This window comes from Triticum aestivum, chromosome 7B, assembly GCF_018294505.1.
Source record: "Triticum aestivum cultivar Chinese Spring chromosome 7B, IWGSC CS RefSeq v2.1, whole genome shotgun sequence".
NCBI lineage: Eukaryota > Viridiplantae > Streptophyta > Magnoliopsida > Poales > Poaceae > Triticum > Triticum aestivum.
Window position 1 is genome coordinate 420,034,487 of NC_057813.1, and position 12,353 is coordinate 420,046,839.

General features: G+C 43.7%; 1 protein-coding gene across 1 annotated transcript; it reads right to left on the reverse strand.

Moving 5' to 3' along the window:
* Positions 1-10,116: 10,116 nt before the first annotated feature.
* LOC123159396 (sentrin-specific protease) lies at positions 10,117-11,996 on the reverse strand (the record flags this gene model as incomplete). The annotated part of the gene is given in 7 exon segments (XM_044577221.1): positions 10,117-10,443; positions 10,507-10,582; positions 10,659-10,771; positions 10,864-11,001; positions 11,077-11,268; positions 11,342-11,534; positions 11,619-11,996. Coding segments are annotated over 5 exon segments (579 nt in total). The 3' UTR covers positions 10,117-10,329.
* Positions 11,997-12,353: the final 357 nt, after the last annotated feature.

The following is a 12,353-nucleotide window of genomic DNA, read 5'->3' on the forward strand; positions in this document are numbered from 1 at the left end:
CTATAAACCAAATTAGCACAATCCATATCTTTGTTGTGGCCTATTATCATCACAAGCTGCTGTTGACTTCCGTGTGTGCATTGATGAGTGTCGTCTCAATTTTATTCTTAAGTGTAATGATGAAATGCGGGCTGAAAATCTTCAGGGGGTTGTCAACGCAGTAGACCAGGGTATGATTGATGGGTCAGAGGTTGGGAAGAAAAATATACTTCCATCAACTTACACCGGCGGTCGTCGGTATATGTATGAAAATTTTCAAGATGCTGTTGCTGTCTCCCGGGTTCATGGTTCACCAGACGTTTTTACAACTTTCACATGTAACCCAAAGTGGGATGAAATCCTTGATTCTATTGAACCTGGGCAAACAGCGACAGATAGGGCTGACATTGCTGTTAGGGTGTACCACATGAAGCTTATGCAGTACCTTCATCGGATCAAAAAAGGGAATGCCTTTGGTCTTATTGTTGCTGGTACTGTCCCCTCCAAGCCTCTTTCATTTTGCTCTTTCTCTTTCCATGTTTCCCTTATGGTTTTTTGTCTCGGCTTTGTCTTCTATTTTCAGTCTTGCACACTATTGAGTTTCAGAAGAGGGGATTGCCACATGCACACATCCTTGTTTGGCAAAAGAAGGATGATGATAGAGTTGTTACACCGGCTCTTATAGATTCTTATAGTTTGGCTGAGATCCCTGATCCTGTACAGGATCCTTTGGGATATGCGCTTGTCGCTGAATTCATGATGCATGGGCCCTGTGGCATTGATGGCCCAAAGTGTCCTTGCATGAAAAAAGGTGTTTGCTCAAAAAGATTCCCAAAATCATTTCAAAATGAAACTTCTATTGATGAGAGTTGGTTTCCCTTATATAAGCGTCCTGATAATGGTTGTTTTGTGATGAAGAATAATGTCAGGCTTGATAATAGACATGTGGTTCCATATAACATGCTCATATTAAAAAAATGGCAAGCGCACATTAATGTTGAATGGTGTAATAAAACCTATGTTATCAAATATCTATACAAGTACGTCACCAAAGGACCAGACAAGTCTAAAACCCTATTTGAGAATGTTAGGAATGGTAACAGCCAGGATGTTGACGAGATCAAAGAGTATAGGGAGTGCCATTATATTGTTAACTTTGATTATTTTTCGAGGGTCTATGGGTTTGACATACATGGTAAAACACCATCTGTTGAGAGATTGCCTGTCCATCTCTTCAACATGCATGTTGTACCGTTTCACACTAAAGCCACATTGAATTTTGTTGTTAATAATGCCTGGATGCAGAAAACAATGATGACAGAATGGTTTGTAGCGAACAGGCTATACCCTGCTACTAGATCCTTAACTTATTGTCATTTCTCTACTAGGTGGTCGTGCATAGCTGAGGACAAAAAGTGGAAACGTAGGACACGAAGTGATAAAATTGGTAGAATATACTCTGTCCATCCGGCAAGCGGAGAACTTTTTTATTTTGGAATGTTGCTTATGATTGTCAAAGGTGCAAAATGCTATGAGGATATTATAACCTACAATGGAATCGTATATTCGACCTTTAGAGAGGCATGTGCGGCAAGGGTCTGCTTGGTGATGATATAGAATGGTATACTGCTTTTGATGAAGCTGTCAAATGGGGTATGGGGAATCAGTTGCGCCAGCTGTTTGTTACTATGGTACTTCACTGTTCTATTAATGATGAAGCTGCTTTCTTTGAGAAGTATGAAGTTTACCTAGGCGATGATATTGAACATAGAGTTCAGTAGGATAGAAATGATTTCACATATGTTGTCCCTCCTATAGCATTAAGGGACATGCTGCTTGATGAATTAGCTGTTATATTTGCTAAGAATAGTGCATGCATCTTAGATCACAACTTGCCTTTGAAATCTCCATGCCATGATACTGGAGTGCAAACTGACATGCTTTCGGATGCGCTAGATGTTGATGTTGTTAGTCTTCTTAAAAAAGAAAAGTTGCTCTACGATAGGTTAAACAAAGACCAGCTCTATGCTTACTCTGCTATAGTTGACCGCATTAGATCTGGGAAGCCTGGTTTCTTCTTTGCCTCTGGTTATGGTGGTACTGGGAAAACGTTCCTTTGGAATGCTCTTGATGCTTATCTTAGAGGTAACAAGAGGGTCGTGTTGTCGGTTGCTTCCTCAAGGGTTGTCGCCTTGCTTTTACCAGCTGGCAGAACAGCACATTCTAGATTTAAAATACCTGTTGACCTGCCTGATCATGGTACCTGTGAAATTAAGCGGTCTACCATGCTCTCCACTCTAATAGAATCAGCTGATCTTATTATATGGGATGAAGCATTGATGTCCCATCGGAAATGCTTTGAGGCCCTGGACAGGTCATTTCGTGGTATCCTGTCTGCTAATGATCCTTCTTTAGCTAAAGTTCCGTTCGGCGGTAAGGTTGTTGTGTTGGGTGGGGACCTTAGACAAATATTGCCTGTCATAGAGGGTGGGTCTCGAGCACAGATTCTTGCTGCTGCGATCACTAACTCCCCTCTGTGGAATATTGTAGACGTTCTGCACCTAAACATTAACATGCGTTTGACTGTACACACAAATGATCCAATCCTCCAGTCTGAGGTTGCTGCTTTTGCTGAATGGGTCCTCAGTTTAGGTGATGGCACAGCACCTGCTGTGACGCGTGAGGGGGAGTCTGATCCCTCTTGGATAACCATCCCTGATGAGCTCTTAATACACACTGACGGTGACAAAATTGATGCCATTGTCCAGGCCATATATAAAGATATCCCCGCTAGGTATTCTGATGTTGGCTATCTAAAAGAAAGTGCAATTCTAACACCAACAAATGAGGTTGCTGAGAAAATAAATGAGCATGTTCTGTCTTTAGTGCCTACCGATGAGAGGGAGTACCTTAGCTGCGATACCATAGGGAATTCTGATGATGCAGTTCGCAATCAAGATGCTTTCTATCCTGTCGAGTACTTGAATGGGATTAAGGTGAATAACTTTCCATACCATAAGTTAGTGCTGAAGGTAGGCGTTCCCATTATGCTTTTGAGGAATCTGAACCAATCAATAGGCTTATGTAATGGCACAAGACTAATAGTCACAAAGCTTGCTGATAAGATTAGTGAGGCAACTATCATCACTGGTTCAAACATAGGTGATGTTGTTTTCATACCAAGGATAGGTCTAACTTCAAAGGATCCTAAATGGCCTTTCACTTTGCATCGTCGTCAATTTCCTGTTAGGCTATCATATGCGATGACCATTAACAAAAGTCAAGGGCAGACTCTTTCGAATGTTGGTTTGTATCTGGATACTCCTGTGTTCACACACGGGCAACTATACGTCGCGTGTTACTTCAAAAAATCACTAAAGATCTTGATAGAAGGGGAGGATGACAAGACTGCTTCTCAGACAAGGAACATCGTGTTCCCTGAGATTTTTTGCTCCATTCGCTAGGTGGTATCGATAATAGTCTATAGTGTATATCATAAGCTTTTGCCGATCTATGTTTTGGTTCGCCTATAATCTTCTTATGATAGAGATGCTGTTTTTATATGTTCTTCACTTATCTTGTCTTGCATCCTGGCTTATGCAATCCGTGCCTCAAATCACTTTTGTGATCGCATGTTATGCTTCATTATCACCTGATCCCTTCATTTTCCTTTCTCTTCCGTTTGTGTCTTATTAAGTAAGTATGTATGAATGGCATCGCTGGTTTAAAACTTTCTTGCCCTTTGCATGTTCACCACTTTGGATTTTGCTTCTAGACTGCAGATGTCGAGCGGAAAGATTAGCCTTCTCTCACAGGTTCATACCAAAGAACTGTACTGGAATGCAAAGGTTCTGGTGTCTCGCTTGTGGGAGTACCGAGGTGCATCTGACGACGGCCCGCTTGTGCATACTGGCATTGTGGTGCTTGACAAAGAGGTTCATTCTGCGTTATGTCATCTTTGCTTACACTGCTGTTGTTGATGCCTGGGCCTAATTACCAATTTGGATGTGTAGGGCAACCACATGTATGGTCAGATCCCTCCTGAGCCATCAGAGCTTCTGCAGGATGTCTTAAAGGAAGGCGAGGTTTATCTGATAAACAGATTCATGTGCAAACAGTCCAAGCAGACTTACAGACCTGTTGAAAGTCCATATATGATGCAGTTCACTCGCTTTACCACTGTTACTCCTCGGCCTGGTGATGAGGAAGACTATCCATACTGCACTTACAATCTCCTGCCCTTTTCAGATATACCTGTGCGAGGCCCACAGACTCCTTGCTTTCTTGGTTCGTCGTTCTATACTTTCTTTATGTATGCTCTCTTTGTTGCTGGTCTTTCGTTGTGTCATGCTAATGTTGTTTTGGTGCTTGCAGATGTCATTGGTAGAGTTACTGCGGTCACAGACATAATTGTTGTCCACTCTCAGTACCAGCCTGAACCTTCAGATACTAGGACTATATATAGTTCTTTAGAATGAATCGTGAGTTTCTACCTTATTTCATCTTTGTTCTTCTTGTCTTCTTCCTTTCCCTTTCCTGACCTGCCTGCGTTGATTTATAGAGGAAATGAAATTAGGCTTGTTCTATGGGGTACTCGAGCTCGTGAGTTTGAAGCAGAAGAGATCCTTGCTGCAAGTGAAACAGGAGCTATCATTGCTATCTTTGTAGGGACACTGCCAAAAATGTACCGAGGTAATTCTCTGCCTTACACCTTGCTTTGCGTATTGTTTCCTCTGTCACCTTAATACAGTTTTTTACTTGTGTGTCTCAATAGGTCTGAAAGGACTGAGTGGCATGCCGCTGGTATATTAATGAGGACTTGCCAGAGATAAATGCCTTTCGTGCTAGGTATTTTTTTCTTTCTATGCCCTTGTTATTCGTCAAGGTTTTTCCAGATGTACCATTCCTGATTCAATTGCCTCTTCTTTATTCAGCCTTCTACAAGGGCTTGCTGTTGTGGTCACTGCTCACATCCCAGGAGAACAAGCAGTGGTTGCTACGCCAGGTCGTGAACCTCCTGTTGAAATGAGCGTTCGAGAACTGCTTTCTCTTGACCCATTTGAGAATATGGTATTTTCTCTTCCTATTTATTTCTTCTATGATATTACTGTTGTCTTTTTCTCTTGCTTCTCTCTGCGCTTGCGTTCCTCATCACCGCAGAAAAAACAATTCGTGGTCAAGGTTAATATTACAGGTCTGGGCGCTGACAGTCGCTGGTGGTTCCTCTCATGCCGGGAATGCCATAAAACAGCGTATACCTGTGGAACACAGTATCGGTGCTCAGACAACACCTGCTCTTCTGTCGCAGCAGATCCTTCGTGAGTGCTTTTCCCACAAGAACTTCTATTCTGGTCTATCTGTTAAAGAGAAGGACTTCGGTACAACCCCCCCCCCCCAATAAACGTATAAGGGGTAGTATTGTCCATACTAAATTACACGTACACTATACCCGCCGTCCGTCGTAGGGCCGGCCGCCCGTGTATGTCGCGGCCCGTACTCCCGCGCGTCGTACGCTAGCGGTTCGGTACTGCGATCGGGAAAGGAAAAAAAACGCCCCACCCCGACACCCCATCTCCACGTACGAAACCCTAGCGGGATCAACGCCGCCATGGTCCATCGCCGTCACGACGTCGGGCGGCGTCCGTAGTCAGCCACGCGCCGTGAAACCGACACCCCATCCCCGCCTAGAAAACCCTAGCGGCATCGATGCCGCCGTGGTCCCACCGCCGTCACGACGTCGACCCCGACGTGCCCGCCTAGTCGCTAGCACCGACGGCGTCCGTAGTGACCACACGTCGTGTCGCCGGTGAAACGCCCAGCGCTCGCTCGCCGTTCTGTCCTGGTACGCGCCCTCCACGACGTCGGTGGCAGCAACACATCGGCGTCGACCCCAGGCGAGGACCCCTCGACGGCGCACAGTAGGTTAGGATGTCTCTTTTTGTTCTTGTTTTTATGATTTTGATTTGTCCATTGCATTTTTGTGCATTTTTGTAATGCAAAATGATTCCCTACTTAGGTAAATAAGAGAGGAGAGTAGTGACCTCTTAATGACCTCATAATGATTTTGTATGTTAAAATTTGTATGCATGCCACATAGTCATGTCACTGTTGACGAATTTACTGTATTCCCGATGATTTTTTGTGGAATGTTGGCATTGATCTCACACCTTATTTGTATGTGCATAGATGGAGCAAGTAACCGGATACGTCAGTGATGATTCCGGTAGCGATAATGGATCCTCGTCATTGAATGCGAACCAACATCCCGGAGACAACTATATGAGTCAGGATGAATCGTACAGTGGTAATGTAAGTACCTTCAATGTTGAGAAAAACATATTGAACAAAAACTAGTTATTTGACACTAACATGACCTTTTAAATTTGTACAGGTGCATGGCAATGCTGACGATGAGGAATATGATATAGATGAACAGTTTTATGCAGATAGTGTGAGCCAGGTATGTTGAAAAAATTGTAGAGAAATGATTGACATTAAAATTGTATGACCACTTATGTTACTTTACATGTGCACAGATAAATGCTAATGGTGACAATGAGCGTAATAATATAGATGATGACAATGCCGAGAGCGAGGTCCATGCATCTCGTAGTGTGAGCGGTAGTCAAGTAAGTTCTTTACATTATTTATGGTTAGTAAGAATATAAGAAGAGATTGACATGCAAGGTTATATGTCATATTTTGCAGGGAGGTGTTGATGGTCCTAGCGGGAATGATGAGCACAGCGATGATGATCAGTTTGACCTTGACATGTGCTATGATGAATATCAGCAAGAGTCACTTGATAGGCATTGGGCAGTGATAGTAAAGACATTCAGGTCATTAGACGAGGTTTACACGTTCTACAACAAGCACGCAATAGAACGTGGGTTCAGTATCAGGAAGGACTCGCTTAAATTTTCGAAGGATCGCGCAAGGACTCCACGCTTGAGGAGGTATCTCTGTTCCGCCGCAGGAAAACGACAGGCCAAGTTCTGTACCATGGAAGGCCGGACCCGCAGGCTTAGACCGGAGAGTCGATTCTTATGCGAAGCCCATTTGACAGTTAAGCTTGATAAAAAGCTCAATCTTTGGTATGTCAGCAGTTTCTCCGATGATCACAGCCACACTCTTGCACGACCGGACGAAGTCCCTTTCCTCCGATCTCATAATCAGATCAAAGCATTTGAGAGAGCTGAGATCTTAGCTATGGCTGGAGCTGGGATAAGAAAACATATCATTTTTGACAACATCGTTAGCAGGTATGGGTCGTATGCAAAGTCACCATTTCAGAGGACAAAGCTGTATAACATGTGCTATAGGGAGAAGATGAAATTGCTTGCACAAGGTGATGTTGATACTGCCGTAGGAATCATGTTAACCAGAAAGGACAGAGATCCAGACTTCTTCTTTGAGCACACGGTTGACGCTGAAGGCAGGCTCCAAAACCTCTTCTGGTGTGATTCGCAGTCACGCCGGGATTATCTAGACTATGGTGATGTTGTTGTCTTCGATAGCACATACAAGATGAACATGTATGGAATGCCGTTCATCCCTTTTGTGGGTCTGAACAACCACCGTTGCACTACTGTATTCACCTGCGCCATTGTTTCAGACGAGACTGAGGCTACATATGTCTGGTTGCTTAACACGTTCTTGAAAGCTAACTGTCAGAAGAGGCCCAAATCTGTTATTACAGATGGAGATGCAGTGATGATAAGGGCTATTAGGAAGGTGCTTTCTGACGTGTGGCGTCGTCTATGTTCATGGCATATTGAAAAGAATATGCAGAAACACCTCAACCACAAGTCATTGAAGGAGTTTAGGGCATTATTGTACTATGCCACTACACATAAGGTTTTTGAGGAGAGATGGGCCGCGTTTGTGCGCAAATGGCAGATGGAGAAAACGAAAACATGGCTCCATAGGATGTACAGGAAGAGGACGCTTTGGGCTGCATCATATTTGTCTGGTGGTTTTTCCTTGGTATGCGCAGTAATCAGAGGAGTGAGAGTCTGAACTCCAGCCTGCACCTTCATCTTGACTATGGTATGACGATCGTTGACATGATTGTGCACTACGAGAATTGTATTGTTCGCCTCCATGAGAATGAAGCTTATGATGACTACACGGCCTCACAGACTCTTCCAGTAACAGTGACTGAGTGTCAGGCCATTGAGTCGTATGCTGCGAAAGCATTCACGCAGGCAAACTTTTATATGTTGCAACAAGATATGAAGAAGGTACATGAGCTTGAGGTAATTGATAGACTGACAGGGACCGATAGTCAGAGATTTGTGGTTGCGTGGAAGAATAACAGGGATCACAGATTTAATGTGGACTATACGCCAGGTAACTCGGCAGAAACTATAAAGTGCAGTTGCCGAAGTATGACTCGCAAAGGGCTTCCTTGCAAGCATATTATTCATGTTTTGAATGCACTGAACTTACCTGTGATACCCAAGTGTTGTGTCCTGCGAAGATTCTCAAAAAAAGCACGAGCTGGACTGCCAGTGAAGCGCACCAGCGATTTGTTTGCATGGGGTTGGTCGAGTGGTGAGGACAGAGCTAGATATAGTGAGTTGACCATCAAATCTTCAGAAGCCTGTCATGTCGCATGCAGTAATCCTTTCTTATTCGACAAGTTGATGGCAGCTCTGGATGATGTTATAGTGAATAAGGATATTCAGGGAAATGAAGATGATGTTCAGCGAAGTTTCGTGAACAGTAATCCATTTGAGTCTAACCGAGATCATATTCTTGTTCGTGATCCAGTAAAGGTTTCCACCAAGGGCGCACCTAAGCAGAACAGTAGAGGTCGCGGTAAGGGTGGCCCAGATGTGACAAAAAATGAGAGGCCTAAAGCATTTGACGAGAAATCTGGACGAAAATGTAGCTTATGCAGCGGCTCAGGTCATAACAGGAGCACATGCAGCAAAAATGAAGAGTATGTCTATTATTTATTTATGTCAGTTTTGTTGTTTCATTAACGGTGCATTGATTCTCATATTTTTTTGTATGCAGCAACTGGGCTTGAAGACTCAAGTGAAGACGTGCGAGTGTTTTACCTCTTCCATTTATATGAAGAACATTTGTTAAATTTTTGTTCGTGTTGAGTATTTTATATGTGTGAAACATGATTATTGCGTACGGACCGTTGTCATTTCAGACTTGTTATTTTCTGTCAACTACAATAAAATTACTGTGGTGACAATTGTTATGTTGAGACAACATTGTTGTTGATATAAATATTCACTATTCATTGTTTATTGTATGAATTCTGCATGTATTTACTGCAGTCCCGTCGGCTATCAAATATATCAAAATAGAAGAAGTACTCTGTGTACTATTTTTTTTTTAAAAAGGGAAAAAATGCCCGCCCGTCTCCACAGCGTCTCTTAGTAAGCCCATCGTTATCAAGCCCAACGGGCGACTACAACTAGCGTTTCGGAGCACGCCGTGGAAACCAGGCCCAACAGGGCAGCATCGACGCGGCACATCGACGGGGTAGTAATCAGAGAAGTTCAATACGACGACGGGAGCTGAGTATATAAACTAGTCGTCGTCGCCTTCGGCCGTCGAGGTGGGACTAAACTTGCGTCGGTTTCACTGGTGCAGCGTCACAGCGGTGGTAACTGGGCCGGCCCACGGCGCGTCGAGCCGTCGAGAAGACCGCGCCATCAATTGCCTTTTTGGGCCGGCCCACGGCGCGTCGAGCAGTCGAGAAGACCGCGCCGTCCAGTGCCTTTTTGGGCCGGCCCACGTCGCGTCTGGCTGTGTCCACGTCACCCCGCGGCCGACGGAAGTTTAGTCCCACCTCGCCGGCCGAAGGGGACGACGACCTGTTTATATACTCACCTCCCGTTGTTGCATTGAGCTCCTTTGAATACTACCCCGTCGATGTGCCGCGTCGATTCTGCCCTTGTTGGGCTTGATTTCCACGGCGTGCTCCGAAACGCCCGTTGTAGTCGCCCTTTGGGCTTGATAACGACGGGCTTACTAAGAAACGCCGTGGAGACGGGCGGGCATTTTTTTATGTCAAATAATTTTTCAGTAACACACAGTGTGCTGCCATAGTTTAGTGCACAAAAATTTAACGACGGCATGATTATATATAACTATTCGGCAACAAAAGAATCATGTAAACAAAAAAAATTATTATATAATATTTATGAAACGAAATATCATGTGGACATTAAAAAACTTTTGGAAAAGTGCCGAGTCTATTACATATAACTATTCGGAAGCAGAGTCTATTACATAAAATTTATAAGCAAGTGCGCAAAGCGTTTGGAAAATAAAGTCCTCCAGTACCACTCAAAGCACATGCAAAACTCCTCCGTGCCGCATCTATTTCTTCTTCTTTGATATCCGAATAACTTTGTTTTTCACTTCATCAAGCTTGTTTCTTTCCGAAAAGATAAGTTGCGCAATCATTAACTCTCTCGAATCATCAATAGAGGTCTGAAAAAAATGGTGTTAGCACAGCGTTCATTGTACATCGTAGTCCAAACATGACTTGCGTACCTGTGAAAATAAGCCTGTCCATTTGTCACCATCCCAATATTGAAAGCATCGAAGGAGAAATATTCCACACGAATTCCTAGTGCATACAATTTACGAAGATTAAATTTGTACTGTACATACAAGACCGACATTCTGTCGAAGTAAAAACTCACCCATCATGTTGTTTTGGCATGTCATACGTTTGAATAGGCCACTTGGAAACATCCGGATAATTCACAATTCCGGTTGCATTTGCTTCTTGGATATCTTCTGCTAGTTGTTTTCTCTAAAGATATAATAAACATGGTGGAAAGCATGTCATTCAGTGTACTAAAGAAAACAAATGTTACCAAATGCACATTTGCAAGTTAAACCTACCAGGTCCTCAACGAGTTCTCTAGTAACAGTGTCAAGTTTTCCGGTCATCAACGAGTCAAGAACCTGAAACTCTCTTTTTCCGCTATGCATGACGACAGTAATCCAGTGATTATTTTGCTTGTTTAGAGGAATGTAAGTCTGCATCACAAGGACCATAAAACACAATCATCACATAATATCGTATGTATGTACCGTGTTAACAATCAAACTTACCTTTGATTTTTTGAAATACTCGTCCTCACATCTGTTCACGGGTCCATTACTATGCGACTCTGCTTCATAATCGTTACTGGCGGTCTTTTTTCCGGGTCTAACGTGAAGCAACCAATGTACCCTCCAAGTTGTTAACATGAAATGATCATCATTAATTTTGTCCACCAAAAATGATGAGTATGCATCAATTACCTATAAATAATGTGTTAGATTTAACAATGGCATTTTCGAATCAATTGTAAAACAATATATGAAATTAACTTACGTCGCCACTTAGCCACTCATGTTAATAATCTGACAAGCTCTCCGCACAGTGAGACCTTCTTCCATGCCATCATTGAAAATTTCTGTTTTGGCATGTTTTTGTGAATGCTCATGCGCACGCACGTACTTGGTGGATGCTTTCACCACATCATACTCATCACCAGATTTGTTAACATCACCATTTTGGAACAATTCTGTAACGCACCACTCAAATACTTATAAACGCAAATACATAAATAATTATTACGCAATAACAATTAGAAACACAGAAAACTTACTTCCTTTGGCAGAACGTTTTGCACGTTTGTTTGGTTTAGGGACCACATAAGGAGACTTGACATGTTGTGATCCTCTGCGCTTGCGCCTGCCAGTAACCTCCTCCACTTCCTCTTGTACTCCTTGAGAACCAACCGACGCATGCGATGCGATTTCGTCCGTCTCCAAAGATGTGGCAGCTTTTTCATCTGATACTTCTGGTACTTGGACAGGATCATCCATATCACCCTTGAAACTATCCCAGTACTCAGGTGTGCAGTAAAAAGGTGTGTTTCCACGAGAAGTTACATCAACGCCGTTATCATCCTTTTGCAAATTCATTTTGGAAGGTGTGCGGAACCGGTCTGAATCATCTTTTTGATATACAAACTCTTTTTGCGTTACCATCGGTATGGCCGGAGGGGACCCTCGGTCGCACCTCTCCGCTTCGCATCCGCCAAACGTGCCCAATTTTTTTCCACGTGATACTGTGCCCTAGCAGGGCACGCACGCAAAAAAAATTCCCGTTTCGAGTCCGTATGCATTTACTACCATTTTCCGGGCAGAAAACCCTGAAAATACTGCCCGGACGTGACGCAACGTGCGTTCGTTGTCGGATTTCGTTCATTTCGGGCGTGGGGTGCCCGGTGGGGCCCCACACGCGCTCCCAGAAGTTGGGTGCAATCCGTCAAACCGGTCAGGTACTTGCTGTGCAAGGGGGTGGTTTCGGTATGGCCGGAGGGGACCCTCGGTCGCAC